Source organism: Eurytemora carolleeae, unplaced genomic scaffold (genome assembly GCF_000591075.1).
Source record: "Eurytemora carolleeae unplaced genomic scaffold, Eaff_2.0 scaffold270, whole genome shotgun sequence".
NCBI lineage: Eukaryota > Metazoa > Arthropoda > Copepoda > Calanoida > Temoridae > Eurytemora > Eurytemora carolleeae.
Genome location: NW_019396168.1, coordinates 147,353 through 173,585, shown reverse-complemented (window position 1 = coordinate 173,585; position 26,233 = coordinate 147,353). Strand labels below are relative to the sequence as shown.

Genomic DNA, 26,233 nt, shown 5'->3' with positions numbered 1-26,233 from the left:
ATTAAAAATGGCAGGAGCAGCGGATAGAATGCAGAAGCTGCCTAAGATAAAAGATGAGGAGAAGGAATCTAGGGTATACAAATTATTGTTAATTCTGTTTAAATATTAGCACCGTCTTTTGATTTGTTTTTATCTATAAACGTCTTAACGATCGAGAACTAAATTTGCATAATAAAATTCACATAAAAGGACTCAAAGGCCCAAGTTTATGGGAATAAAGACGTTATTTTAATTCGGACATTTCCCTTCCCTTTTTTGAATGGAAGGTTACATGAAATTACATGAATATACAACGTCGTATTTCGCCCAGAATTAAGGCTGGCATTTTACATTTCACATCATGCTCGGGTAAAATAGTTGGATTGAACTAGTAAAAAAATAGCAAAGGAAAAACAATTCTTTAAGAAATATGTGAAAAAAAAATCAAATTAACTTCGGGTTGGGGTTGGTCTAATCAAATCTACACTGAATATACTTTTTTTTATGATTCCCAATTAATTTGCACATATGTGAAATTGGGGATATAAAAAAAATTTGACTTCAGTGTGAGCTTTTTTTCTTTCCGAGGTGTCTTATAATTAACATTTGATTGATAGATTTATTGATTTATTGATTGATGATTAAATGATGGTATTGACATGAATCCGATATATTATTCCTTGTATCTAGTTTGGGTATGTGTATGCTGTGTCCGGACCTGTAGTAACAGCCGAGCATATGTCTGGGGCAGCTATGTACGAGCTGGTCAGAGTAGGCTATAGCGAGTTGGTCGGGGAGATTATTAGGCTAGAGGGGGACTTTGCTACTATCCAGGNAAAGATGGGAAATTAGAAATAAAGGTGTAATGTGTTTTAGACCCTTTTTCTTCTTTTTATCTTGTTTCCTTTATCATATTTATTATCTACCCATAGTGGGAACCATAGTGTTTCCATTATCATATTTACCCATAATGGAAACAATAGTGTTTCCTTTATCAAATTTACCCATAATGGAAACCATAGTGTTTCCATTATCATATTTACCCATAATGGAAACCATAGTATTTCCTTTATCATATTTACTCATAATGGAAACTAAATTGAAATAATGCTTCTCGTTTAAGAATCTCACCTTCAATCAGAATTGTTTTGGATCAAAGTGACTTTTTAGTATTAAAAATAGAAAATATTTCCCCCCTTTACTTTTTCATATGTACATTTTACAAGGCTGCGTAATTATAATATGCTATTTGTCCTGACCTAACGTAAAATAGTGATGTTAACTGGTTATGATGATAATGGAAGGAGAAAATTCATTTGCTACACATTCGAGCTCATTTATTTTTCCAACAATGCTCTGGGCGTTCATATAGAGGATCTTTAGTTGTTGGCCTCTGGCCTCTCCGCTCCTCTGGATCTGAGACTGGCTCCTCTCCCCTCCAGTTCCTCTGTTTCCAATTCTGACTCTGACACTGTCTCCTCCTCCTCCTCTCCTCCCCTGCTCTTCTTCCTCCTGGAAAGATCCTCGTCTATTGGTTTCCTTTTCCTGTTTTTTTCCCCTAGGGGCATAAGGTTTGGATTTGTTGTTTTGGCAGTTAGCTGTCTGTGCTGGCCAGGTCTGAATGGTCGGTTTTCTTTTTCTGCTCTTTGTTGGAATTTTTTCATTTTTACTAGTTTCCTCTCTCCTCTGATTCCAACCAACCTCCATTCCCAGTTTAAATGATCCTCTCCATTGAGCTCTTCATTTTTTTTCCTCATTTCCTTTCTCAAGTCATCCTCCTCCTTCCTTTGACGTTTAGTGAGGTCAGGGATAAGACTAATATCAGCCTTTTTTGATGATTTCAGGAATCTTGCATGTTCTAGCACACTATCCCTGTGCTCTTGTTTCCTAAAGCTCACTAGAAGGGGTCTATCAGTTTGCCTCTTTTCCCCAATTCTGTTCATATACTTGATATCATCCTCCTTGATGCTAGATAGTGAGATAATTTTGAGTATCTCTTTCAGGTTATCATTATCATGGGCCTTTCTGGCTCTTGGATCATTATCCTCCAACTCAGGAATATTATGTATGATAATATTTTTCCGTCTGATTTGTTGATCTCTTAGTTCAAGAAACACACAATCATTTGATGCTTCAACTGTTTTAGCCATGACTTCCTCACTGTCTGGCATCTTTTTCTTTAGATCCTCCACAGTGTCCATGCATTTCTCAATGACTCTAGTGTTTTCATCTACAGTCTTCACTACTCCTTTCAGCTCCTTATCCATTGTACTTATCTTTTTGTTGAGAGAAGTACAGGTTGAGGTGCAGGCAGTACAGATATACTGTTCATTCCCAGTTGCTTTAGCTGTCTTTACCATAAAATCAAAAACTTCCTTGGTGAGGCCTGCACATTTTTTGTGAATCCAGAATTCACAGAACATGCATTGTACAGCTTCAGCATTCTTGGCAACATGCTCATCACATTTCAAACAGGGATAAGTCTTCTTTGGTGGTTTGTCCGCCATGTTTGGATAAATAAAATTTAAACAAATAAAAATACCCCTATGAAACTAGCAAGTATTTCTTCGGGGACTCCTCGCGGAGTTTACAATTGAATGAATATACAGGGTTAAAATACTGAGTGGGCTTTTTGTACTAAATTTTTTGTATATATTTTTCTTTTATCTTTCTTTATTCTTTTCTTTATCCTTTCACTTTTATATTTTTTTTTCTTTTATATTTTTTCCCTTTTTTTGTTACTTTTTAAAGATTTTATTTTTTTTCCTTTTTTTGTTACTTTTTAAAGATTTTTTTTCCTTAGATTTTTTGTTTTGTTTTTTTAGATTTTTTCTATTTTTGTTTTTTTATATTTTTAAAGCCTTCTTTTAGTGTGCAGTTAAGCTGTCACTTACTCAGTTTAAAATTGATCTGGCGGAGTAAGGCTATCCGGAGATAAAAATACCCCAACAGACCACTCGGTAAAAAGTTATCCGGAGATAAAAGTTCACCGACTACTATGCATTGTATGGGGAAGTTATATTTATTGATAATAGATTTAGTAGAAAGTCTAAACTTCTTCTCTATCCTAGTAAATGAAGGATGTACCAGGTTAGTAATAAGTGGTAGAGTAAACCCTAAATTTTGCTCTCTATTGTATCAAGGGTACATCCTTATCCTAGTGGTTAATCAAGCCTCCGATACAAAGGTTTGAGTTCCTTTGGGACTCCGCTGCTACTTGTCTCCCAGACTACGTTACTTCCGTCAATCTAGATAAAAAATCGGCAGAAATATATGTAATATTAGTTTAAGTGCCCTAGCAAGTGTCTATATATCACTTAGCACCAAATGGTTGAAGCTGACATTCAAAAGTTTATTGCTTTTTTTTAAAAGTTTATAACTTTCACTATACAGTTTTCAACTTCCACTCAAAGTTTGTAACTTCCACTCCAAAATACAAACTGTTCTGTATATAGAGAATTTTCAGACTGTAGAGGCTGTTTTAACAGCCTCAAGGATACAGGGGGTTAAAACCTCGCATCAGACAGGTCCGTACTGATACAAAACAGGGCTCAGCCTCGATAAAACTCGAATCTTATGGCACTTCTAATTTTGGTCTCCCATTTTTGGCCTCCTTGAAGTCATTAATACTTGTTTATATTTTAATGACAACTCGGCATTTGAAAGACCTCTTCTAGAAGTGAATCAAGCAATATAAGCTTGGTCGTTTTAATACTCCGGAGAAAAAGACTTTTTGTGTCTTACATGGTCATTGGTCAATGTAAGGGACAAGTCGATTATTCTTTGTTATCAAGGGACACATGTATCTTGTTTAATAAAGGCACCTCTTAGTGTTTTGATTTGGCTGGCTATAGATTACATACATAGAGAGCAAATATTAACAACCTTCCATCAACTTTCATTTTTATCTTGATCCGCTCTGAAAATGATGATTAAAATATTTTTAGCGGTTATAAATACCTAAACCCATTTGTGTCAGAAAGATTCTGAAAAATCTGCGAACATATTACAAAATTGGATACTAAATCTTGTTTTCTTACACTTAGCAAAATTTTGACCACGACAACAGATAAAAAGTAAACAAATATTTCAAGGTGTTGACTATGATTAGGGTATAAATACACCAAGCTTGAGTATCACTGAGCAGTGGGATTTCCAGCCTGGAAAACTCAGAATAGGTTAGTTAAATGTTCATGAATAAACTACATGGAAAAGGTAATCAATCTTAAGTTATGTTAACTAAAAGTTGGGGGAGACAGTTTTTGTGTGCACTTTATTGTGACATATTAAAACTGCTCAGGAACTGGTTTTAGGTAAATAAACAGCAATCAGAAGACAATTCCGGGTATGTTTACATTGATCATTGTTTATAATTTATTGTTACTAGCTGTTCTAAAACCATAATCAATTTTGTGCGCAAACCCTACCCCTCGCACCTTTAGGCACACATTGGTTAATTCTGTGCGTTGTTACATACTATCTGTCTTTTTTGGACCTCGTTGGCGATTTTTTTTCCAATTCTTCTCAGAAATTCAAGAACGTAGTTTTTTATAGAAATTTTTTGATTAAGTTCGGAATTTTTTTTCAACCTTTAATGTGTAATTTTTTTAGAACCTTATATATTTTAGGTTCTCATATTACTGGCGGAGATGTATACGCTGTTGTTCAGGAACAAAACCTTGCTAATTCTGAACATATTCCTGTCAATTCTGAAAATATTCCTGTCAATTCTGAACATATTTCTGTCAGTTCTATACATATGTTGCTGTCAATTCTCATTCTGAACATATTGCTGTCAATTCTGAACATATTGCTTTTAATTCTGAACATTTTTGTATTTTGAACATATTGCTTTCAATTCTGAACATATTTTTGTCTATTCTGAACATTAAGTTGTCAATATTGGACATTTGCTGTCAATTTTCATTCTGAACATATTGTTGTCAATTCTGAACATTTGCTGTCAATTCTAAACATTTGCTGTCAGTTCTGAACATTTGTTGTCAATTCTGAACATTTGTTGTCAATTCTGAACTGACGTTGCTGACAATTCGGAAGTTATAGCTTTCAGTTGTGAACGTACTGCTGACATTTCTGAACATACCGCTAGCTGTGAATTCTAAACATATTTTTGTCAATTCTCATCACATTGCTGTCAATTTTGAACATACTGACTTTAAATCTGATAATATTCTTGTCAAATCTGATCCCATTGTTGTCAAATCTAATCATATTGCTGTCAAAAGTGTTGTCAATGCTGAACGAATTACTGTGACATCTGTTCAAATTTTCGTCACATTTTCCAATGTTAATTGTAAGAATAAATCCTCATTTTATTCACCGAATTTTACTTTCTGTTTTATTTAATCTTGATTTGACAAATAACGGGGTTGTGTTGCGAGTAGGAGAATAATCTGATCAAACATCACATGATGTTGCCCCCCAAGGCAAGGGGGACAGTCACCTACCTTGCACCCCCTGGTAACTACACTATTAAAGATGTTGTACTGGAGACAGAGTTCGATGGAGTAAAATCTCAGCATACACTTGTACAGGTATAATATCATTATCCCCCCCCCCCCAAAAAAAAAAATTTTAGAAATATGACTGCCATTCGTCAAATTGCCAAAGGAAAGATAATCTTAGTGGAGGGGAATTTTTAAAATTTTTCATTTTATTAAAACTAACCTTTCATTTTTTGTATCTGAAACAGAACTTCACAAAATTTGATGTTCCATTGATAAATTTAAGTTTGATAATTAAATAATTGATAAATTAATAATAAAACTAAAATAAAACTGGATTTAATGATTTTTTATCATTTATTTGTCTCCTTAACTCCCCCGGCTGGGGGGTAAACTTAGGAACTGGTATTGGACAGTGCTTCCAACACCTTCCGGCGGTCGGGGGGGGTTCAAATTGGGCGCTCTTGCAGTTTCCGTTTCCGCATGTTCCTTAACGTTACATCAATCTAATTATCCTGTGCGTAAATTTTTGAATTGAGAAATTTTAGTTTTATTCCGGGAATCACAGAAAATCCATCCAGGAGATTAGGAAAAGGGTAGAATATATAAAGGGTAACCGACTGAGCGCATTTTGAACTTATTATAAGATTTGACCTCAGTAGAAGCATGATTGAACCTCTAGCCTGTTATTCCTAGGTCTGGCCAGTCAGACAGCCCAGACCAGTCACAGAGAAACTTCCAGCTAACCATCCTCTGCTCACAGGACAGAGAGTTCTAGACGGTCTATTCCCAGCAGTACAGGTAAACAAACTACAATACATATAAACAAACTGCAGTACAGGTAAACAAATTACAGTCCATATAAACAAACTGCAGTAAGGGTAAACTAACTGCAGTACATATAAACAAATTGCAGTACTTAAAAACAAACTGCAGTACATATAAACAAACTGCAGTACATATAAACAAACTACAGTAGAGATAAAAAAACTGCAGTACAGATAAACAAACTACAGTACAGGTAAATTAACTACAATAAAGATACACAAACTACAGTACGGATAAACAAATTGCAGTACAGATAAACAAACTACTGTACAGATAAACAAACTACAGTACAGTACAACACTAAATTTAAATATATTGTAGGGAGGTACAACAGCTATCCCCGGAGCTTTCGGTTGCGGTAAAACCGTAATCTCCCAATCCCTCTCCAAGTACTCCAACTCTGACGTCATCATCTATGTCGGGTGTGGAGAACGTGGAAATGAGATGAGTGAAGTACTCCAGGATTTCCCCCAGCTCACCGTGGAGATCGGAGGGAAGACTGAGAGCATTATGAGGAGGACAACCCTGGTCGCCAACACCAGTAATATGCCGGTAGCGGCCAGGGAAGCCAGTATCTATACTGGTATTACACTCTCAGAGTACTTCAGGTCAGTCACCTTTCAGGGGTATACAGTTCCAAGATTGATTTTCGTTGGTCTGAGTACAAATGCAAAATTTGAAATCAACTTCCAAAGTTTTTTCCAACTTTAAGATAATTCTACCCAAAAATTTTATTGTTTTCCCATAAAATCTCCTTTCATCTTATAGATACTTTTACCCAAACTTTGATTTTCATTTCCCCCCCCTTTTTTGATACTTTTCTCCAACACTTTTATCTTAAAATTTTTATTTTATTTGTTTTCCCACAAATTTCATTTGTTTTCACGCAAATTTCATTTGTTTTCACGCAAATTTCATTTGTTTTCCCCCAAATTTCATTTATTTTCCAACAAATTTCATTTGTTTTCCAACAAATTTCATTTGTTTTCCCACAAATTTCATTTGTTTGCCCACAAATTTCATTTGTTTTCCCACAAATTACATTGTTTTCCCTCTAATTATTCTACTTTTCCCAACTTATCTAATAAAACTCGAGAAAAATTTTGAATTTGGGACTTTCTTTCAAAGTTTCTTAATTTCTGTGGTAAATGAGTTTCAAGAGGAGAGCGGCGGAGAAAAATACCCCCGTCACATTTTTTTCATACTTACATTTTTTTCCTCTGCGTTTTTTCTTCGCTTTCAGTGCGCTTTGCATTCTCCGATTTTTTCTGTTTTTATCTTTAAATATGGAAAAAGAATTACTGGCAAAAATCTAACTACTAAGCGAATGATATTTTCTTTCTTGTCATCAGATCATATTTCTAGATCAAAGAGTCATATTTCATTATTTTTTCCTCGGTTTGATTTCAATTCCATGAAATTCATCAATCCATCTTAAATGAGTTAATGAAAATAAAATTTTGTGTCGATCAGCACTTAAATTGATTGTCGTCCTCTTTCTTTCTTATTTATATGAAATGCATTCAAGGTGTTTTCAATTTGTAATTTATTCTTTTAAAGAACCATAAACCGGCTTAAATTTAACCAGTCAGAACAATTACAAAATCGATTAAAAAATGGAAAGAAAGAACTAAGACGAGAATTATTCTAAAGATATCTGGTAACCACTGTACACTGAAACGCTCATAGGTTTATCCTGGATCACTTTATAACGCTCTTCAAGTAGAATATAAATGTGTTTAGGGATATGGGATATAATGTGAGTATGATGGCTGATAGTACCAGTAGATGGGCCGAGGCACTCAGAGAAATCTCAGGTTCCACTTTCATCTTATATATTTTATTCTTGAAGTTTCTTAATAATGGAAATAGTTATTCTTCATTATAAATTGTCCGCTGTCCAGAGATAATAAAAAGGAATTGTGTCTTTACCACAAATTCCTAATCCCTATATCGTTATTACCCAATGTCGTAGACCTTTGATATTTCAAACTCTAAACCCCGTTAAATCAGAATTATCAATGGTTTACACGCAAAGGTTTGCAAAGATAAATGGATTTAAATGTGGAAAAAAACTCTTCTTTTGAATTTTGATTTGGAACTGTCGAAATTTTTTAACAAATCTAGAAACCGCAACTTTTAATTTGAAGCGAATAAATGTTTTTAAATACGATTAAATACGTTAAAAACAGCTGACTCGTATTTTTGTAATCATTCATTGACCTCAAGAGATTGATATTTTTAACGGAATGACCAAAATGAAAAAGAGACTGAAATGGAGTATTAATACAAAATATCCGACATTGTGGGCAAGTTTATTTTTACCTGTTACGCTACTTGGTTTAAATTCAATAGGATGTGTAGCGATTGTAACTCGCGTATTTTATTAATTTTTATCTTCAGGTCGGTTGGCTGAGATGCCAGCTGACTCTGGTTACCCTGCCTACCTGGGAGCCAGGCTGGCCAGCTTCTACGAGAGAGCGGGCAGGGTCAAATGTCTAGGTAATTAATTATCATGATTTTTTTATTTCCTGTCACTTGATCTTTTTATTTGAACTAATTTTGTTGCTTTCTGAGATCAGATCAGGTTTAATAATTTTAAAATGGCTTACTCTTTAGATTTATGCGTTAACAACAATGATTTATGATTTTTTTGCATCCGGATCCTGGGGGGTAAAATGTTTGGATTCAGCGGATCCGGTTCATATATGGACATGTTTTTTGGTTTAATTTTTTTATTTGATCTACATTATAGGTAACCCTGAGAGAGAGGGTAGTGTAAGTATTGTCGGGGCTGTTTCTCCTCCGGGCGGAGATTTCTCCGATCCTGTAACCTCCGCCACTCTGGGTATTGTACAGGTACTTGGAGTTCATCCATTATTAAATAAAGGGACTGCTGACGTTATTTCAAATAAACATATTCAATCGGTTCTATTAAAGGCTCTTATCATAGAGAAAGATGTTTGGACCCCCCCTCCCGCCCCCTTTATAAATAAAGTACATGTAAAAATATAAAATATGTTGTATTATTCCAGGGTTAGGTTAGGTAAAGACTAGTTCTGGGCCGAGCGCCGTGGGGATTCTTTTTCAAAGTGACCTGCGAATTAATTTAGTAGAGTCATGGAATAAAACTGACAGAATTTATTATCTTTTTTCCGTTTTGTTCAGGTGTTCTGGGGTCTGGACAAGAAGTTGGCTCAGAGGAAACATTTCCCTTCTGTGAATTGGTTGATCTCTTACAGCAAGTACATGAGGGCCCTGGACGACTACTATGAGAAGAACTTCCCGGAGTTTGTCTCTCTCAGGATGAAGGTAAGATCTACTTATACTTTGAACTTGACAATTTATCTACTTAATAGCAAAATTGTTAAATCTGGGACCGAATTTGATCAAATTGAGCTATGTCGTAGAACTTCCTACCGTCGATTCAAATACTTTTATGTAGTTCTGCAGAGTATAGTTAGAAAATATAGAACATGGACAATGGACAAATCCTGAATCACCGATTCAAGACCTGGCTCAAATTCATTAACTCTAATTCTTGATATTTTTTTATTGAGTGTCTTTTTTTATTTGGGAGTGGGGAGAATGTTTTAACAGTATTGATATTCTAAACATTAATTCTGGAGTTATTATTAAACCTTTTCTACTTTTTATATGAATTTTATTCTACTATTATTTTGATTTAGTTTCAACCATGTGTCACCTTTTTTTCTTTTGAATTTGATAGTAATTAGAAATTAGGTGGAAGTGTACTTAGTTAGTTTATCAGCAGTTTCCGAAACTGTGGTTAGATGTGAACCCGGAAAGATTAGAATAATGGCGTGTAGCAGGTCATGGGAAATTCGAGGATATTTAATGGACATTCGGGGATAAGGGAGTGTTCGCAAAAAAATGAAAGGGGGTATAGGCTTAATGCGATAAAAAAGCGCTTTTGATCGCTACTAATCTTACTTCTATCCGTTGCGTCTATAAGGAGAAACTTGTTTAAGACGTCTCATACCGAATAACTTGGCGCCCATACAAATTCAGAAAATTGCAACATACAACTTAGACCGTAAAAGAATCAATTTAATTTCAAACAAATTATTCAGATATTACAACCTATAGTCATCGATTATCTTTCGCCACATTTGTATAAAGTTTAGTTCATATCTTAAAATATTTTTTAATTAATTTGTTTTGAATATGATTATTTCTCTTGCGGCTTGCGCAACTATCTAAGAATGCCGCGGACCACTCACATTTTTCGAAATCAGTTAAAACGTTTTCTAAAAAAAAATAAAATATAAAATATAAACTATTTACAAATTTGGCGAAAGATAATCGATGACTATAGGTTGTACTATCTGAATGATTTGTTTGAAATTAAATGGATTTTTTACGGTCTAAGTTGTATGTTGCAATTTTCTGAATTTGTATGGGCGCTAAGTTATTCGGTATGAGACGTCTTTAACAAGTTTCTCCTTATAGACGCAACAGATAGAAGTAAGATTAGTAGCGATCAAAAGCGCTTTTTTATCGCATTAAGCCTATACCCCCTTTTATTTTTCGCGAACACTCCCTTTAATGTAAAATTCGGGGATATTTTATAGACATACGGGGATATTAAATGGAAATTCGGGGATATTAAATGAACATTCGTGGATATTAAATGGACATTTGGGGATATTTAATGGACGTTCTGGGTTATTTAATGGACATTCGGGGACATTAAATGGACATTCGGGGATATCTAATGGACATTTGGGGATATTTAATGGACGTTCTGGGATATTTAATGGAATTTGGGGTTATTTAATGGACATTCAGTGAAAAATAAAGCGGGAAAATCATTTGTGCGAAAATTTTTTGTAAATCCGGAGTTTTTCCTGGTGCCGTTTGCAATCCATCAATAACGATCTCCTTGTCCGTCTAGGTGAAGGAGATCCTGCAGGAGGAGGAGGATCTCTCTGAGATCGTCCAACTGGTCGGAAAAGCCTCCCTGGCCGAGTCCGACAAGATCACCCTAGAGGTTGCTAAACTTTTGAAGGATGATTTCCTCCAACAGAATGGTTACTCCTCATATGATAGGTAGGGGGTTTATCAAGCTATTAGACATGTACAACCCGCTCCCCTGTAGGGGTTCATCAAACTAGTAAACATGTACAACCCGCTCCCCTGGAGGGGTTCATCAAACTAGTAAACATGTATAACCCGCTCCCCTGTAGGGGTTCATCAAACTAGTAAACATGTACAACCCGCTCCCCTGTAGGGGTTCATCAAACTAGTAAACATGTACAAGGGGTTCATCAAACTAGTAAACATGTATCCCCCCTCCCCTATAGGGGTTCATCAAGTAATTATTTATCTATACGTTATAACAAAAAAATGTAAGTGTTTGAGGATGAAATATTTAAACCCCTCCAAATATTTTCCCCAATTCTAAAAAAGGGAATGAAAGTTACATATTTATTGTTTACACGTTTAAAAAATTTTCGATGAGCTCACAACTTATGGAATAAGAATTGTATATTTTTTATACTTCTTACACTACTATTAAACAACTACAAGGAAGTGCATCCATATTTACAGTCATATTTTGATCTCTAATTATAAAAAATAGAGCAAACGACTTAATAAACTATATTTTAATTATCAAGTTCAACAAAAATTCTAAAATAGCTAAAAAGAAAAATCTTCTTTAACGGGTGAAAAAAGGTTTTAAATACTTTCCAGACCCCCGATTTACCGTGTTCTTTACAATCCCAAAAATAACAATTTAAACTTTTTAATTAATAATAGAAATTTAACGTTCTTTTGATTAATCCTCCATTGAAGAAATTTTCCAAACGGTTCCCCGAGTTCCCCCTAAACCGTTGATTAAGCATCTATGCGGAATAAATATTTGATTACAAAAACCCCAAGGCCTAGGTCCAGGGTTCTGCTGCTCCCATGTCAAACTATTAATTAAAAAGCACATGACTGAAATTTTTATAATTTTAACAGCTGTGTCAAGATAAAAAAATTAAGACTCGAAAGTAATAAAGCTGTTAAGTTTCGAAGAATTTTGTGAGTTGATTCGATGAAATGACAGACAAATTTTTAAGTCCATTGAGTTGCGCTTTACTAGAAAGGGGTTTACACATTGTTAAGTTAAGTCAAGTCCTGTCATTTAATGCGTGAAAATTATCTATTTCCAGAAAATATTTTTTGAGTAAAAATGAGAAGAGTTTTCCAGAAAAAAGAAAGCGGAACTTTTATTCTTTGACCTTGTTTTTTCTTCTAAGAACAGTTTTAATGTTTTTTGCTTTGTTTAGGTACTGTCCCTTCTATAAAACTGTTGGCATGCTGAGAAACATGATTGCGTTCTACGACCTTGCCAGGCACGGGGTGGAGACGACGGCACAGTCCGACAACAAGATCACCTGGTCCGTCATCAGGGAGGCAATGTCAGACATCATGTATCAGCTTGCCAGTATGAAATTCAAGGTAAGGAAACATCTGCAGACCTATATTTTAAAGCTTTGTATTGTCTCTAATAGTTTTATTGTTTCCGGGTTCACGTAGTCCAGGCTTTGCCAAGACCAGGCTAAGTGAGTGACAGAAATAAGACGACGACATTTTAAACGATTAGTGGTTGTAAATTTGGACAACTATTTGAACTACTGATCCTATGAACTATTGAATATTTGAACAAATTGTTTACTTCATTACAGGCATCGTTCTTATTTCCAGAAGTTCAAATAAAACTTTTTGTTTTTCGTTACTTTTATCTTTTATTCATTTGAGTATTTATTTTCTGTATTTATGTCAAAACTTTAATTCAATCGCAAATCTTCTCTTTAAACTAACTTATTGAAAAACTACACCTGAAAACCTATGCATTGTCTAATTGATTAAATGTTCGTAAAATCGGTAGTTCACAGCACTGTCTGGATGACGTGGCTTGGCTACAATCTATATTATCTTTCTTATGCTTCTTTTTTCAATTTATGATTACATTCTGCATAAAAAAGCGAAAGGTTTTGTCATGTGAATGTAAAATTTTCATTTTCCCCTCTCCAGATATTTGAAATTTCCCTCCAGATCAATTGAAATTTCCCTCCAGATCTTTGAAATTTCCTTCCAAATATTTGAAATTACCCTTCAGATCTTTAATATTTCCCTCCAGATATTTGAAATATCCCTTCAGATCTTTGAAATTTCCTTCCAGATCTTTGAAATTTCTCTTCAGATCTTTGAAATTTCCTTCCAGATATTTGAAATTTCCCTTCAGATCTTTGAAATTTCCTTCCAGATCTTTGAAGTTTCCTTCCAGATCTTTGAAATTCCCCCACCCCTAAAACTATATACTCCTGTTAGAAGATCAAGATGCAAACCCTTTAGTTTTGGTTCCTTTTGAAAACTGCTGTACTTTTTGATCATTAAACAAGTGATCTTATTGACAATTGCCTACTTGTAGGACCCAGTGAAGGACGGAGAGGCAAAGATCAAGGCCGACTACGAGGAGCTCTACGAGAACATGCAAACTGCTTTTAGAAACCTCGAGGATTAAGCAGCATCTGGTCCTAAGTTCAAAGTCCTGAAGGATGAGCTTCTGAAATCCGCGAAGCAGATTAATGGAAATCCGGAGGAATCCATAAATTATTTAATTATGATCGACCAGCTCTGGTCTTCATATACTTCTTGTTACATGTGGAATAAATATTAATTATTTTCGGTTTTTAATAAGAGAAATTTTTAAAATCTTTTTTTTTCGGCTCAATGTATAATGAGTACTTATATACCCTTAAGTGGATATGTAAACTATTAAGTCTGGTGATTTTTGATCTGAAATTTTAAATATTTTGTTGGGCATAGATTTGATATTTATCATGAAATTTTTTATCTTATTTATTCTACATTTTAAAATTGTGATTCTTTACATGCATTTGTTATGCAACAACCAATAGCTTGCTTGTGATTTATTTAAAGTAGTGATTTATTTATATTTTCAACCAAATTGTAAATTTTATGAGATCTGATTCTTGAGTCCAGTCTAGTTTTACTAGTCTCCATGTTGAATGAATGTTTAAAGGGACTGTTTGCTGATTTCAGGTTAGAAAATGGGGGCAAGCCTCATCCCTGTACTCTTCTTCACAATAGTGTGGGGGGTAGTTGGAGGCATTCTACCCTTCCTTATCCCCGCGTCTCCGCACAAAAGCGTTATTCAGGTAATTAGAAAAATATATAATCAATTTTAATTTTGTTACAACTACTTTACAGGGAAGTTAAGGATATTTTACTTTTCCTGCAAGGGTTCCCAAGACCATTTTTGCTTACAAAACATCCAGTGCAGCAAGAGATGTTCTGTAGGCTAAATTGGTCGAAGGAACTCGTGGTTCAGTGAACTTTTTAAAGAACTATCTGAGTAGAAAAAAAGCCGTGAGGAAGATTTCGAACTGGGTTATTCCTCAAAGTGATGAAGGGTACATGCCCCTCTGAATAAAAGGTCTTTGTAAATTATGTTTGAAGCTCCTTTGAATTATATAATGTTAAGGTATCCCTGCTTCTGACCGGCATATGTTGCTGGCTCTTCTGGTTATGTTGCTATATGTCCCAGGTAATCAAAGTAAAGAAAGCTATATACGTCGCTAATATACGTCCTTAAAGTGAGTGTTAGCGAAAGAATAAAAGGATGTAGGCTCAACCCGCAAATTTAATTGAATGGAATTGTATGGTTTTTATTTGATGTTTGAGTTTAAGTAACGAGAAGATTGTGAAAACATTCGTCGCTTACAGTTAAATAAATCCAATATTTGCTCGGATTTCTCTTATTGTGTTCCCAATCCCATGTTCTTGCGAATCCTCACTTTGTGTTCTTATGTAAAATACATAACGGATTGAATATTTTTTTAATCAAAATATTTTCAATCACATTAAAATTGGCAATTTTTTTTCGAAACTTCTTTTGTTCGGTTCCATAAAAGTTAATCTGACATGAAATTAGTGCATTTTTAATTTGTTTTATGGAACCTTGCAATATTATCTATGCATTATCAATCTCGAGAGATATGGTCTAGTCACTGAAATTATTAAAAATTCTATTTAAAAGATATCTTAAGATTTTCATATTTTCTGTTTTTAGATGAACCCTCTCATCGGGCCCATTTTAGAGAACAAGGCACTGTTCGCCATGAAGCAAGAGTGGGAGTAAATAAATCCATAATTCCATAAAAATATTCTTCAGTAACCTTGTAAACATGTATGATTGAACCTTGTAACGGGCAAGGACTGAGTTCTGCCAAAATTTACCATCAAGCAGCAGTGCAGTGCTCGGTCCTTCACCGTTCTTATTTAGTTCTTTGTGTTATTTATAAATATACTCTTTTTTGTTTTCATATGTCTAGTTGTAGTTGCAGATAATATGTCGAGAACGATGAAGGTTTCCAAGTGTCCGGAGCTACATAGTAAATGTAATCGAGCGGTTGCGAATCCTTCGGATTTTAATCCTAAGGATGTTCCCCACGTTGAAGTAAGGGTTGGGTCCGGAGAAAGTTTCATATTCAGTCTAATATCCGATCCCTCAATACCTAATGGAGAACTTGGGTTTTCAATGCCCCAGAGGAAATGGGCCCAGCTGTCTATTAACCAGGATATCCTGGTGTCCCCATACTGGTTCGACAAGAACACGGCCTACATCTCCCAGCTAACCGTCGAGATCGACTACTTCACTAAGAAGAACAACGCGAACGACGAGTATAACAGCGATGAGATGGCGGGGGAATTCTTGAACCAGTTTGGTAACCTGGCGCTCACCCAGGGCCAGCAGATGGTGTTCGGGTTTAGTGACAAGAAGTTGTTGGTGGCTGTTGTCAAGAGTATTCAGTGTACAGATATATCTAATATTAAGGTATTAAATTGCGTACTTTTGTGAATATTTGATTTTTATTTCTCCGCAGTACAATAAGAGACCCATTTTTATTCTAAAAATGTCAACCATTGCCGCGTTCTTCGGTTCCTTTGAATGATTTATTATAAAAATATATATGTAGTAGTTTCTCAGATCTATAAAATTTATTTTTAGGAATATAATATTCTTTGTTGATAATTATTTACGGTAAAAATTATTGAACCTGGCATATTTTCTCAAATACTTTGCGCAGTTTTGTATAATAATTTATTCTTTAGGAATTTCTCATTACTTTTATACTATCTTTGTTAGTTTACTACTTCTTGTGTTAATGAAGGAGTTTCATGCAATATATTGTTTAAATTTAGTCTGGGACAGCAGTAAAGTCTCAGGAAGCTGTGAAAGGAATTTTGCTTCCAAATTCAGCTGTAATATTTGAAAAAATGGAAGGAAGTTTGATGAGGTATATAGAAGTAGAAATTAAAGTAAATCTACAGGGTTACCTATTAAGAATGAGATTTAATCCTAAAATTCGTTGAATATACTGAATTTAAAATTTTGACGTGTACTTCTGACAAATTTTTTTTATACGAGTTAGCGAAGAAAGACGGTAGTTTGTAGCTGCACGGAATGAAAAAAATGTAAAAAAAAAATTTTCTACAGTCGTTTTAGAAGTGTCGTTCTTTGTGGGTTACCCTGTTCAGTGTCAGGCTCATGCATTATTATTTTTGTTCATGCTTTTTGTAAACTTTCCTTAGGTCTATGGAAAAATACGACAAATATTTGTTTTTCGTTTTTTGCACATTGGACAATACATATTGAAATACCAAAATAGTGGGTAAGAAGAACTTGCAAATATGGGAATCAATTAAAGACTGTTAAGTGATTATTCATTTAACGACTTATGAAATACTAGCTGAAGGGCCCGTCGTTGCCCGTGAAAAAAAAATGGAAAAAAAATTTTGAAATTTTTTTTTTTAAAAGAAATGTTGAATATTATAATGAGTCCGTCGGTTTCAGAGATGAGAAATCCACATATCTTTTCTGAAATTTCGGTTACAATGTAAATTATTTATGACTACAGATTTGGTGCGTTAGAAATATCGAAAACTTTGTCTGATAAGGAATAATTATATAACTTGGTTTTTGTGTGTTTGAAATGTTTTTTGTGGTCCTTTGAAATTATTTAATTCTTCTTACTTATTAAGGTTGACTGGGAAGAGTAAGGGAAAGATTGAGAGACAATCAATAATCAACCCGGACTGGGACTTCACCAAGATGGGCATTGGAGGACTTGGAACAGAGTTTAACGCCATTTTTAGGTTAAGATAAAGATAATGAAATTTTAAAGGCATCAAATTTTGCGGATTTTAGTTTTTTTTATAATTTAACGATTCGCTTGTAATTTTATGGATTTTTAGGCGTGCCTTTGCTTCCCGGGTTTTTCCTCCTGAAATAATGGAGGATCTTGGATGCAAACATGTAAAGGTAGGTTTAGCCCTCTTATGATAAAAAATATCCCACCCATGCTTGCCCCAATTTATTGTCCAATGTCTATTTGTATGAAAAGGTTTAAAAACATCCCGGCCTACAATGTTTCTTAAACTAATTTTCCCCTTTACACTAGAAATTGGTATCCCTTTCTGGCTTCCAAATATGTCATTTTTATAAAAATTTATAAACCCATCCCTTTCAAAGCTCTCTTTTTTGCGTTTATCAGGTTTTGAAAAGGTTTGGTAAGGTTTTTTATTTTGATTAAATCCGAATTCATTATGAACTTACATTTTTGGTTCATGAATTCATTGATGTGTTCGTTGTTGTTGTTTAAGCCCGGGCCGGCTCTCATCCATGGCCATCTTATTCATGATCTAACTTCAAAAATTTCGCCACATTTGTGGGATTGTGTCAAAGATCTTGTGCATTGAGGGGTGTTGGGTTTGAAGGGCAGTTAAATAGGTGTCTTGTGGTGTGTGGATGCATCTGGCAATCCGGGCAATCGTCAGTAACATCCTCACGGATTCTAGATAAATAGCTGTTAAGGATGGAGCTGTAGCCATGCCTAAGCTGCGATAGTAGAGATCTAGTTCTTCTGAGTAGGTTTGATTCTGATTTGTCTGGGTGGTGGGGGTTCATCCAGTACCGGGTTATTGTCCTGTGATTGGATGTATGCGGAGACAGATTTAGTATGAATGGGTTTTAGTAGAAATTTGTAGTGTTGAGGGTTTCCTGGCCGTATTAAAGGTCTGATGTAGTTATCATGTTGTAATGTTAATATATTTTTCATGAGACGAGCAAGGTTGTAATTTATGTGATTAATGTTGTTTGGATGGGAGTCTTGTTGTGTGGCTAGAAGAAACTGCTTTGATAGCATTTGACAATGTTCTTTGAATGGATGGGTTTTACTTTCTGCATGAAGATGGTTGGAGTTAGTCATACTACACAACCTAGGGCCGTTCTAAGGCCGTTCTAAGGGCGGAGTTTTGGGCTGTTTGACCATTTTTAATCACATAGATTTGGACCCCATATGGGACAGCAGTAATTTAGAATTAATTGTCCAATTGATTAATATGTTGGTAGTGGATTTCTTTTTCCATACCCCAAGTGGTTCGAACTAGTGCTTTCAGTACGTTGTAACATAACGTTATCAAATTTTGAATTTTTTATGAAAGCATTAGATCAAAGTATTCCACAGCCTAAAGTCTAATTAAGGATGTGATTGAAATACTCTACTTGATAGTTTAAATTGATTTCGTATAGAATTTGTATCTAAAATATTTAGGGAATATTACTCCACGGTCCACCTGGAACTGGTAAAACACTGATGGCAAGACAGATTGGAAAAATGCTGAACGCGAGGTAATTAAATTGACTAAAATATTAATTCTAGAGAAAAAAAGAAGAAATTAAAATCGGGGGTGTATCCCCAAATACCCAAACTCTTTAGAATCCCCTAACTCGGGGAAAACCGACTGAGTGCGTTATTGAACATACTCGGCATCTCTTATTTCAAATTTAATTTGTGGTTCTACATGTAGGCATTTTCTCTTTGTACAAAATGAAATAACAAAAAAGTTCGCGGGTTTAATTTTTAATTAAGTTTTTTTGTGGATTTTCAAAATTTACCAAATATAAAAAAAAAATTGTTTTTTTGACCTTTTTCCTGACGTCATGTGAGTTGCCTCAAAAATTGTAGACCCAATCGGTTTAGCCGTATATCGGATACAAACAGACACATTAGCTAAGTATATATATATATATATTTATATATATATATACATATTATTATTATTATTAACAATCAACCTACAGTCAATGATTTAAAAAAAAAGTTTTTTCCTCAAGTTGTATTTAGAGAACCAAAGATCGTGAACGGACCTGAGATCCTGGATAAGTATGTGGGAGAATCCGAGGCAAATATCAGAAAACTATTCCAGGAAGCTGAGGAAGATGAACGGAAACTAGGTAGGGAATTCACCGGAAGTGAAACTAGGTGGTTCCTACACCCCCCCCCCTGAAAAGCTGAAACCCACTATTATTATCGGGGCAAAAACTCTCTTAATACAGATCCCCCTCCCACTCCCCTCTTTAAAAATCTGATGTTGCCCCTATTTTGTTTCGGCAATGGGTGTTTTAAATTCACTGAAATTTAAATGATATTGGTTCTAATTGTTTACGGTAGTTTTAAGTGGTTGAGAATGTTGATATTAGCTTAAGTTGTAAATGATGTAAAAATTGATAAAAATTTGTGTATTCTAGGAGTAAACTCTGGTCTTCACATCATAATATTTGATGAGATCGACGCTATCTGTAAAACTCGAGGCTCTGTGGCCGGGAATACCGGTGTTAACGACACCGTAGTCAATCAACTTCTCTCCAAGATAGACGGTGTGGATCAGCTTAATAATATTCTTGTCATAGGTAAAAATAATATGAGTTAAAGATCTAACCCACTCTATAGTCTTGGGAAAATAAATTTTAGTTTAAATCTCAAGATCAGACTTTAACGAAAATAAATTCCAAGGATAATATATTTCATATTCGATTTTTAAGGGGGTTATGATGAATTATTATCAAAATAATTAAATGTTGTTATTTTCTAATTATACTGTTTTTTTTTTCTTTGCTCCTAAAGTTGCATAATATTTAGCAAATTGATCTGCTCCTAAAGTTGCATAGTATTTTGCAAATTTATCTGTTCCTAAAGTTGCATAGTATTTTGCAAATTTATCTGTTCCTAAAGTTGCATAGTATTTTGCAAATTGATCTGCTCCTAAAGTTGCATAGTATTTTGCTAATTGATATGCTCCTAAAGTTGCATAGTATTTTGCAAATTTATCTGTTCCTAAAGTTGCATAGTATTTTGCAAATTTATCTGTTCCTAAAGTTGCATAGTATTTTGCAAATTGATCTGCTCCTAAAGTTGCATAGTATTTTGCTAATTGATATGCTCCTAAAGTTGCATAATATTTAGCAAATTGATCTGCTCCTAAAGTTGCATAATATTTAGCAAATTGATCTGCTCCTAAATTTGCATAATATTTAGCAAATTGGTCGTCAACAAATCTCAAAATGCTGTGTCTGTGCCGTCAAATTAGTGTTCAAACAATTCTTTTTTTAAATGCATTCAACTGCTTATAACTTTATAAACATTCTTTAAGAAAACTTGAAATGAAATAATAATAATATTAAATTTACAGCATGACAAACAGGATGTATCAAGGTATTTTTTCGGTTCTTAAACTTCTTGTCTGTTATGCATAAGTAGCTTAGCATTTAGACAAGTTGTTAGTTTTAGTAGTTAGTTCAATTAAATTTATAAAGAAATTGATTTCTCTTACTCCACTCAAACTCCTAATTGTTTAATCCCTATCTTTAAAATCTTTGCTATTTCAAGCTAGAAATTTTGCTGGATCAAAAGTTTATTGTTAGGAATATTAAGGTTTTTTTCCAAGAGGTTGTAAGATAGATTGAGTTTGAAACGAGTAATAAATTTCTTTCTGTCCGATTTCAATTTGATTAGTTTCTCTCTTGGTTAGGAATGACAAACAGAAAGGATATGATTGACGACGCTCTCCTTCGTCCCGGTCGTCTGGAGGTCCAGGTGGAGATAGGACTACCCAAGGAGGACGGCCGGTTGGAGATCCTTAACATCCACACCGGAACTATGCGGAAGAATGAGAAGCTAGCGGCCGATGTTGATCTTCTGGAACTATCGAAGGTCACTAAGAACTTCTCTGGCGCTGAGATTGAAGGTTTAGTGAGGGCAGCGCAGTCATGTGCGCTTAATAGGCTGGTCAGAGCATCATCTAAGGTAAGCGAGCTACTTTACTCAAGAAGACGTGTGCAACATATAAGAAATATGTCTTCGATATTTCATTTGATCAATTCATCAGGGGCTGAGGCATATTTTTACCTCTCATTCTAGACTCATCATTTTTTTATTTCTTAATAGCTGTCCTCCTGACAATAAAATAGCCAGGGACTGATTTCAAGGAATCGGAGAGGTCGCTGAACTACCTACGGCCGCGGCTGGTTCAAATCCTGAATCCCCGATTAAAATATTCCTCAACCTTTAACTTTGAATCAGTGATTCATGATCTGAACTGGAGGTAGGTAGTTAGCAACCTAGCAAATAGTTTATTGAATTCGGTCCATGGTGGATTATGGATTTTGAGCAGATATAAACTTTTAAGTCGAAACAAGAGGATGGGAATTACTGTGGCCATTAGAGATATGAAACTTCTTCCATTAAGGTTGAAGTCGATAGTGCAGCAGCGGAAAAATTATCTGTTTGCCGCGCAGATTTTATGCATGCTCTAGAGAACGATATAAAACCAGCTTTCGGGTCAGCACAGGAGCTACTGGAGGGAATGGTCTCTAGGTCAGTTATTTGAACTTTTTTTATTGATAATAGTTAGGACAAATTTTCTTGCAATTTTTCTTCGATAAGGTATTTTTGTTTAAAGGCGTTTTCTTCAAAGTATTTTTATAAGGTTTTTGATGTTTCATCTCGAGCGTGTTCTCGAAATAAATTTTACTATAGTTGGAAATTGTGTTTCAATTTTCATACAAGGTATTTAGCAAGTTTTTTTACGTGAAAGATGTTATATATAGTGTAATAAAAGCAAACTTGGAACTAATAACTCTGAATGTTTAGAAACCAGAAGTAAACTGTCCCCAAAACAATATTTTACTATATATCGTATTCATATGTTTGTTTAGGGGTGTGATGATGTGGGGTGACGAGGTTCAAGGTTTACTAGATGATGCTAAGCTACTGGTTCAACAAGCTGCTAGTCAGCATGGTCCTGGACTAGTTAGTATTCTTATAGAAGGAGCTCCAAACTCAGGTAGAAACTCAGATTTGTTTCTTTTCTGAAATTTAGATCTTTAACGTAACTAGTTTCAAGTGGCCTTTTATTTAAAAAGTGATTCAATGCACGATTCATAATGGTACCCAGATTAATTCTGTCCATTTCCTTGTCTCTTTTGCTATAACCTTAAATGGTAAAGTATTTACTTTTAGATATATTTCTTTAAATTTTTGCTCAATGGTCGAACAAAGGTTAAAAGTTAGATCCTCCATGCAAAGATGACAATGCCCGATGCACAACGGTACCCTAAAAAGCTTTGTCTGATACAAGTATGAATTAGATATGTATGTTTATAATTTTGAAAACTGATTATTTTCAATTGTGGGTTCTTTAAAAAAGTGAATCTTCCACATTATTGATCAGATAATGGTTTAAAGGGTACCGTTGTGAATCGGACATCTTCATCTTTGTATGGAGAGTCACTTGAAATAAAGCTTGTTAGTCCCTTTAGAAGCTACCACTGTAAATCTGTCATATAATATAACTCATTAATTGTTTGGCTACATGGAAATACGTCGTCAATCCCGTCAAGTCCGACCTTTCAGTAAATGACTAAGTAATACGACCAAATTAGATCATGTTAATATTTATAAAATATTTAGGGAAGACAGCTCTGGCCGCTACCCTAGCCAAGGAATCTGGGTTCCCGTTTATCAAGATCTGCAGTCCGGAGGACATGGTCGGGTTCACGGAGTCCGCCAAGTGTCTCCGGATCAAGAAGGTGTTTGAGGACGCGTATAGGTCGAGCATGTCCTGTATCCTGGTAGATAATATAGAAAGGTTACTGGACTATGGTCCTATTGGACCAAGATATTCAAATATTACGCTTCAGGCTCTTCTAGTTCTACTCAAGAAACTTCCACCCGCGGTAATTCTATATTTCAACTGTTTAGAGAAATATTAAATTTGACATTTCGAGACAATTTGATGGATACGCATCGAAATAGAATGAATCTTAAGCACTGGTTTGGATGAATTGGTGCATTAGATTTGTTGGCTTATTTATTTTCTTGAGTTCTATGTATTAGGATGTCTCAAAATACATAACTTTTTATGTGGACAGGTTTTCCCCGTTCTCCTAGGTTCCCGTAGTCCAAATATAGTAGTAGAAGTCTCAGAGACAACTAAAAAATGTAAAATATGAAAATTTGGATTTTACGTGAATTTCGTGAAATTTTTCTTGTTTTTATATTACATCTCGGTAAGTTCAGCAATCTGCAAAAAAAAAATCAAAATAAAACTTCAGAATATTGAATAGTAATATGCTTAGTGTACAAACCAGTTTTTAAAGCGACCTCTTAGCTTTGAACTGCTTCCTGAGCTATAAACTATCTAATCTAATTGACCCTTTACATGTACCTAACTTTGATGTCTCACAAACTTTTAAATGCTAGATTTGAACTCGGGGGCCTACGAGAATGGGGGAAAAGTGCCCGCACGTTGATATTGATCAATTGATTTTTTTGACACCATTATATGTATACATTACATATTATTATTGAATACAATCATGTTTATCCTATGTGATTAATTATAGAAATTCAATTATTTAAATGCTTGATTTTTTTAATCCTCTTATAATTGCAGGGTAAGCGACTTCTGATAATAGCAACGAGTAGTAGACGTGAGGTCCTTGATCAAATGGAGATGCTTCCCGCCTTCACTGATGTACTTCACCTGCCCAATCTGCATCTAGGGGAGCAGGTTCTTCACGTGGTTCGTGAGTCCGGGGCTGTATCAGCTCAGGGTCTACAAAGCATAGAGAAACATCTCAGGTACATTCTAAAGTTCAAGTTTCATGTTAAATTTTTAGTATTGGAATAGGAGCTACAGACAATATAGAATTTAGTTAATGGCAAAAAATTGAATTGAATTGCAAATATAATTTGATAATTAGATTAATGGAAAGAGCCATATTGAATTCCATTAAGTTGAAAGGGGTTGTCAGTGTAATTTCAAGTGAACCCATATTTCAATGCCCGATTCACAATTGTACCCGTTAAACCTTTATTTGAATACCTAAATAAATTATTTGAATACCTAAATAAAGCTAAATAAGACCTCGTGTTATTTCTTTATTTAAACATCTAAATAAGTTATTTGAATGCCTAAATAAATTATTTGAATACCTAAATAAAGCTAAAGAAGACCTCGTGTTATTTCTTTATTTAAACATCTAAATAAGTTATTTGAATACCTAAATAAGTTATTTGAATACCTAAATAGGTTCTTTTAATACCTAAATAAAGCTAAATAAGACCTCATGTTATTTCTTTATTTACACATCTAAATAAGTTATTTGAATACCTAAATAAGTTATTTGAATACCTAAATAAGTTATTTGAATACCTAAATAGGTTCTTTTAATACCTATATAAAGCTAAATAAGACCTAATGTTATTTCTTTATTTAAGCATCTAAATAAGTTATTTGAATACCTAAATAAAGCTAAATAAACCATATGTTACTTCTTAATTGAATACCCAAATTAGTTATTTTAATACCTGTATAAAGCTGAACAAGACCTTATGTCTTGTTAAAAAGTCCTTTATTTGTTCTTGCTTAAAAAGTCCTTTCATTCATATTTTTAAGTTCAAAATTTCTCTTCATTTTCAAAGACCAAAATATCTTTTATGTCAATAAATGATTAAACTCATAAGGTCCTTTCATTTTTGTAAGCCCAATAAGACAAAAAGTCCTTAAAAATTTAACAATTTCAAAGAGTTAAAAAGACATATTTTTTGTTTTTTACAAAAAATTTATACCGTCGATTTTTTGTCATGAAAATATAAAGGTTTTTATTAAATTTTCTCTCCATTTTTTTAACTACAAAAAAAAGGATATCTCTATCATTTCATGGAATTATAATTTGAATTATAATTATAATTTTGAAACTTCAAATTTGGGAAAATTATGGTTCTTGTTCTTTTCTTTAATTCCTGAACTATTGTGTGTGCAGGGATAGAAGATGTAATATTGGTGTGAAGAAGCTGCTGGATATGCTGGACATGGTTCGGCAGACCAGTGAGGAGAATAGGGCTGATAAACTTGTCAGTAAACTAGAGAGTGAGGGACTTATTGACTTCAGTGATTAGCAGAATTAAACCATTATTATAGGGGTATATTTTTGTTGACATCATTCCTCCCACTTCAAAACCTTTTTTTCCACAGTCTGTGTGTTTTCTTAGATTCGTTGAAAATTAGTTATTTCAAACGAAAAATGAAAATAAAGTTAGTTTCTAGTTGAAAAGTATGTTGAAAAAGGAAAAACTATAACTTTGCCCCTAAAATCTGCAAAAATTGAAACCGGGGGGGGGGGGCTTTCTAAAAGATTAACATTTACTGCTGAACATATATCTACAGTTTTTACACCCAAAACCAGCATTTTAGAAAATTTTATAATTTTATTTTAGAAAAATGTTTTCATTCAAATGAACCAGAGTTGAAAACTTTAGAATGAGATATCGCACTTGATTTTCTTCTTAAATCGTTCTTTCTTGGATAAAGAAGAGAAAAATCAAAAACCGGTTTATCAAAATTAGAGAGTCCCTTCCTTTTCTGTATATTAATCTTAAATGGCGCGCAAAATTTTTAATTTATCGGCTGCATATATGCGACTCTGATTGTTTGAATTTTATACACTTTTCAGGATACAAGTACAAGATTAGGTTAGTCTCGATATTAAGAAAAAGAGAGGATCATGCATTAATCTC

At 34.2% G+C, this 26,233-nt stretch overlaps 4 protein-coding genes across 4 annotated transcripts in view; 3 read left to right on the top strand and 1 right to left on the bottom strand.

The window, feature by feature from the left end:
- LOC111697031 (phospholipase B1, membrane-associated) overlaps positions 1–4,154 on the bottom strand; it is a 46,007-nt gene extending 41,853 nt beyond the window's left edge. The window contains exon 1 of the mRNA XM_023466897.1: positions 3,648–4,154. The gene's annotated coding sequence lies outside the window, so the exon portion shown is untranslated. The remainder of the gene's footprint in view (positions 1–3,647) is intronic.
- On the top strand, positions 1–14,351 carry LOC111697030 (V-type proton ATPase catalytic subunit A). Its single transcript, XM_023466896.1, has 14 exons — positions 1–73; positions 670–819; positions 4,091–4,157; positions 4,608–4,648; positions 5,385–5,534; positions 6,141–6,245; positions 6,594–6,880; positions 8,016–8,089; positions 8,676–8,774; positions 9,028–9,131; positions 9,441–9,584; positions 11,191–11,345; positions 12,572–12,743; positions 13,717–14,351. Exons 1-14 carry the CDS (start codon positions 8–10, stop codon positions 13,807–13,809), a joined length of 1,707 nt encoding a protein of 568 aa, XP_023322664.1. The 5' UTR covers positions 1–7; the 3' UTR covers positions 13,810–14,351.
- On the top strand, positions 14,339–15,649 carry LOC111697039 (V-type proton ATPase subunit e 1). Its single transcript, XM_023466906.1, has 3 exons — positions 14,339–14,467; positions 14,794–14,856; positions 15,382–15,649. Exons 1-3 carry the CDS (start codon positions 14,360–14,362, stop codon positions 15,448–15,450), a joined length of 240 nt encoding a protein of 79 aa, XP_023322674.1. The 5' UTR covers positions 14,339–14,359; the 3' UTR covers positions 15,451–15,649.
- Positions 15,645–25,844, top strand: LOC111697036 (vesicle-fusing ATPase 1). Its single transcript, XM_023466903.1, has 13 exons — positions 15,645–16,146; positions 16,515–16,609; positions 17,355–17,468; positions 17,568–17,634; positions 18,926–19,002; positions 19,499–19,608; positions 19,903–20,064; positions 21,183–21,457; positions 21,900–22,027; positions 22,369–22,496; positions 23,123–23,388; positions 24,108–24,295; positions 25,480–25,844. Exons 1-13 carry the CDS (start codon positions 15,661–15,663, stop codon positions 25,613–25,615), a joined length of 2,232 nt encoding a protein of 743 aa, XP_023322671.1. The 5' UTR covers positions 15,645–15,660; the 3' UTR covers positions 25,616–25,844.
- The last annotated feature ends 389 nt before the right edge of the window (positions 25,845–26,233 follow it).

What these genes read in the sequence shown, in the direction of transcription:
- LOC111697036 (XM_023466903.1), top strand. Translation starts at nt 15,661, where the DNA reads ATGTCGAGAACGATGAAGGTTTCCAAGTGTCCGGAGCTACATAGTAAA. An exon ending in GGAAGATGAACGGAAACTAG is followed by an intron (nt 19,609 to 19,902) that starts GTAGGGAATTCA and finishes TGTGTATTCTAG; the next exon opens with GAGTAAACTCTGGTCTTCAC. An exon ending in TAATAATATTCTTGTCATAG is followed by an intron (nt 20,065 to 21,182) that starts GTAAAAATAATA and finishes TCTCTTGGTTAG; the next exon opens with GAATGACAAACAGAAAGGAT.
- LOC111697039 (XM_023466906.1), top strand. Translation starts at nt 14,360, where the DNA reads ATGGGGGCAAGCCTCATCCCTGTACTCTTCTTCACAATAGTGTGGGGG. An exon ending in CGCACAAAAGCGTTATTCAG is followed by an intron (nt 14,468 to 14,793) that starts GTAATTAGAAAA and finishes TATAATGTTAAG; the next exon opens with GTATCCCTGCTTCTGACCGG. An exon ending in TATGTTGCTATATGTCCCAG is followed by an intron (nt 14,857 to 15,381) that starts GTAATCAAAGTA and finishes TTCTGTTTTTAG; the next exon opens with ATGAACCCTCTCATCGGGCC.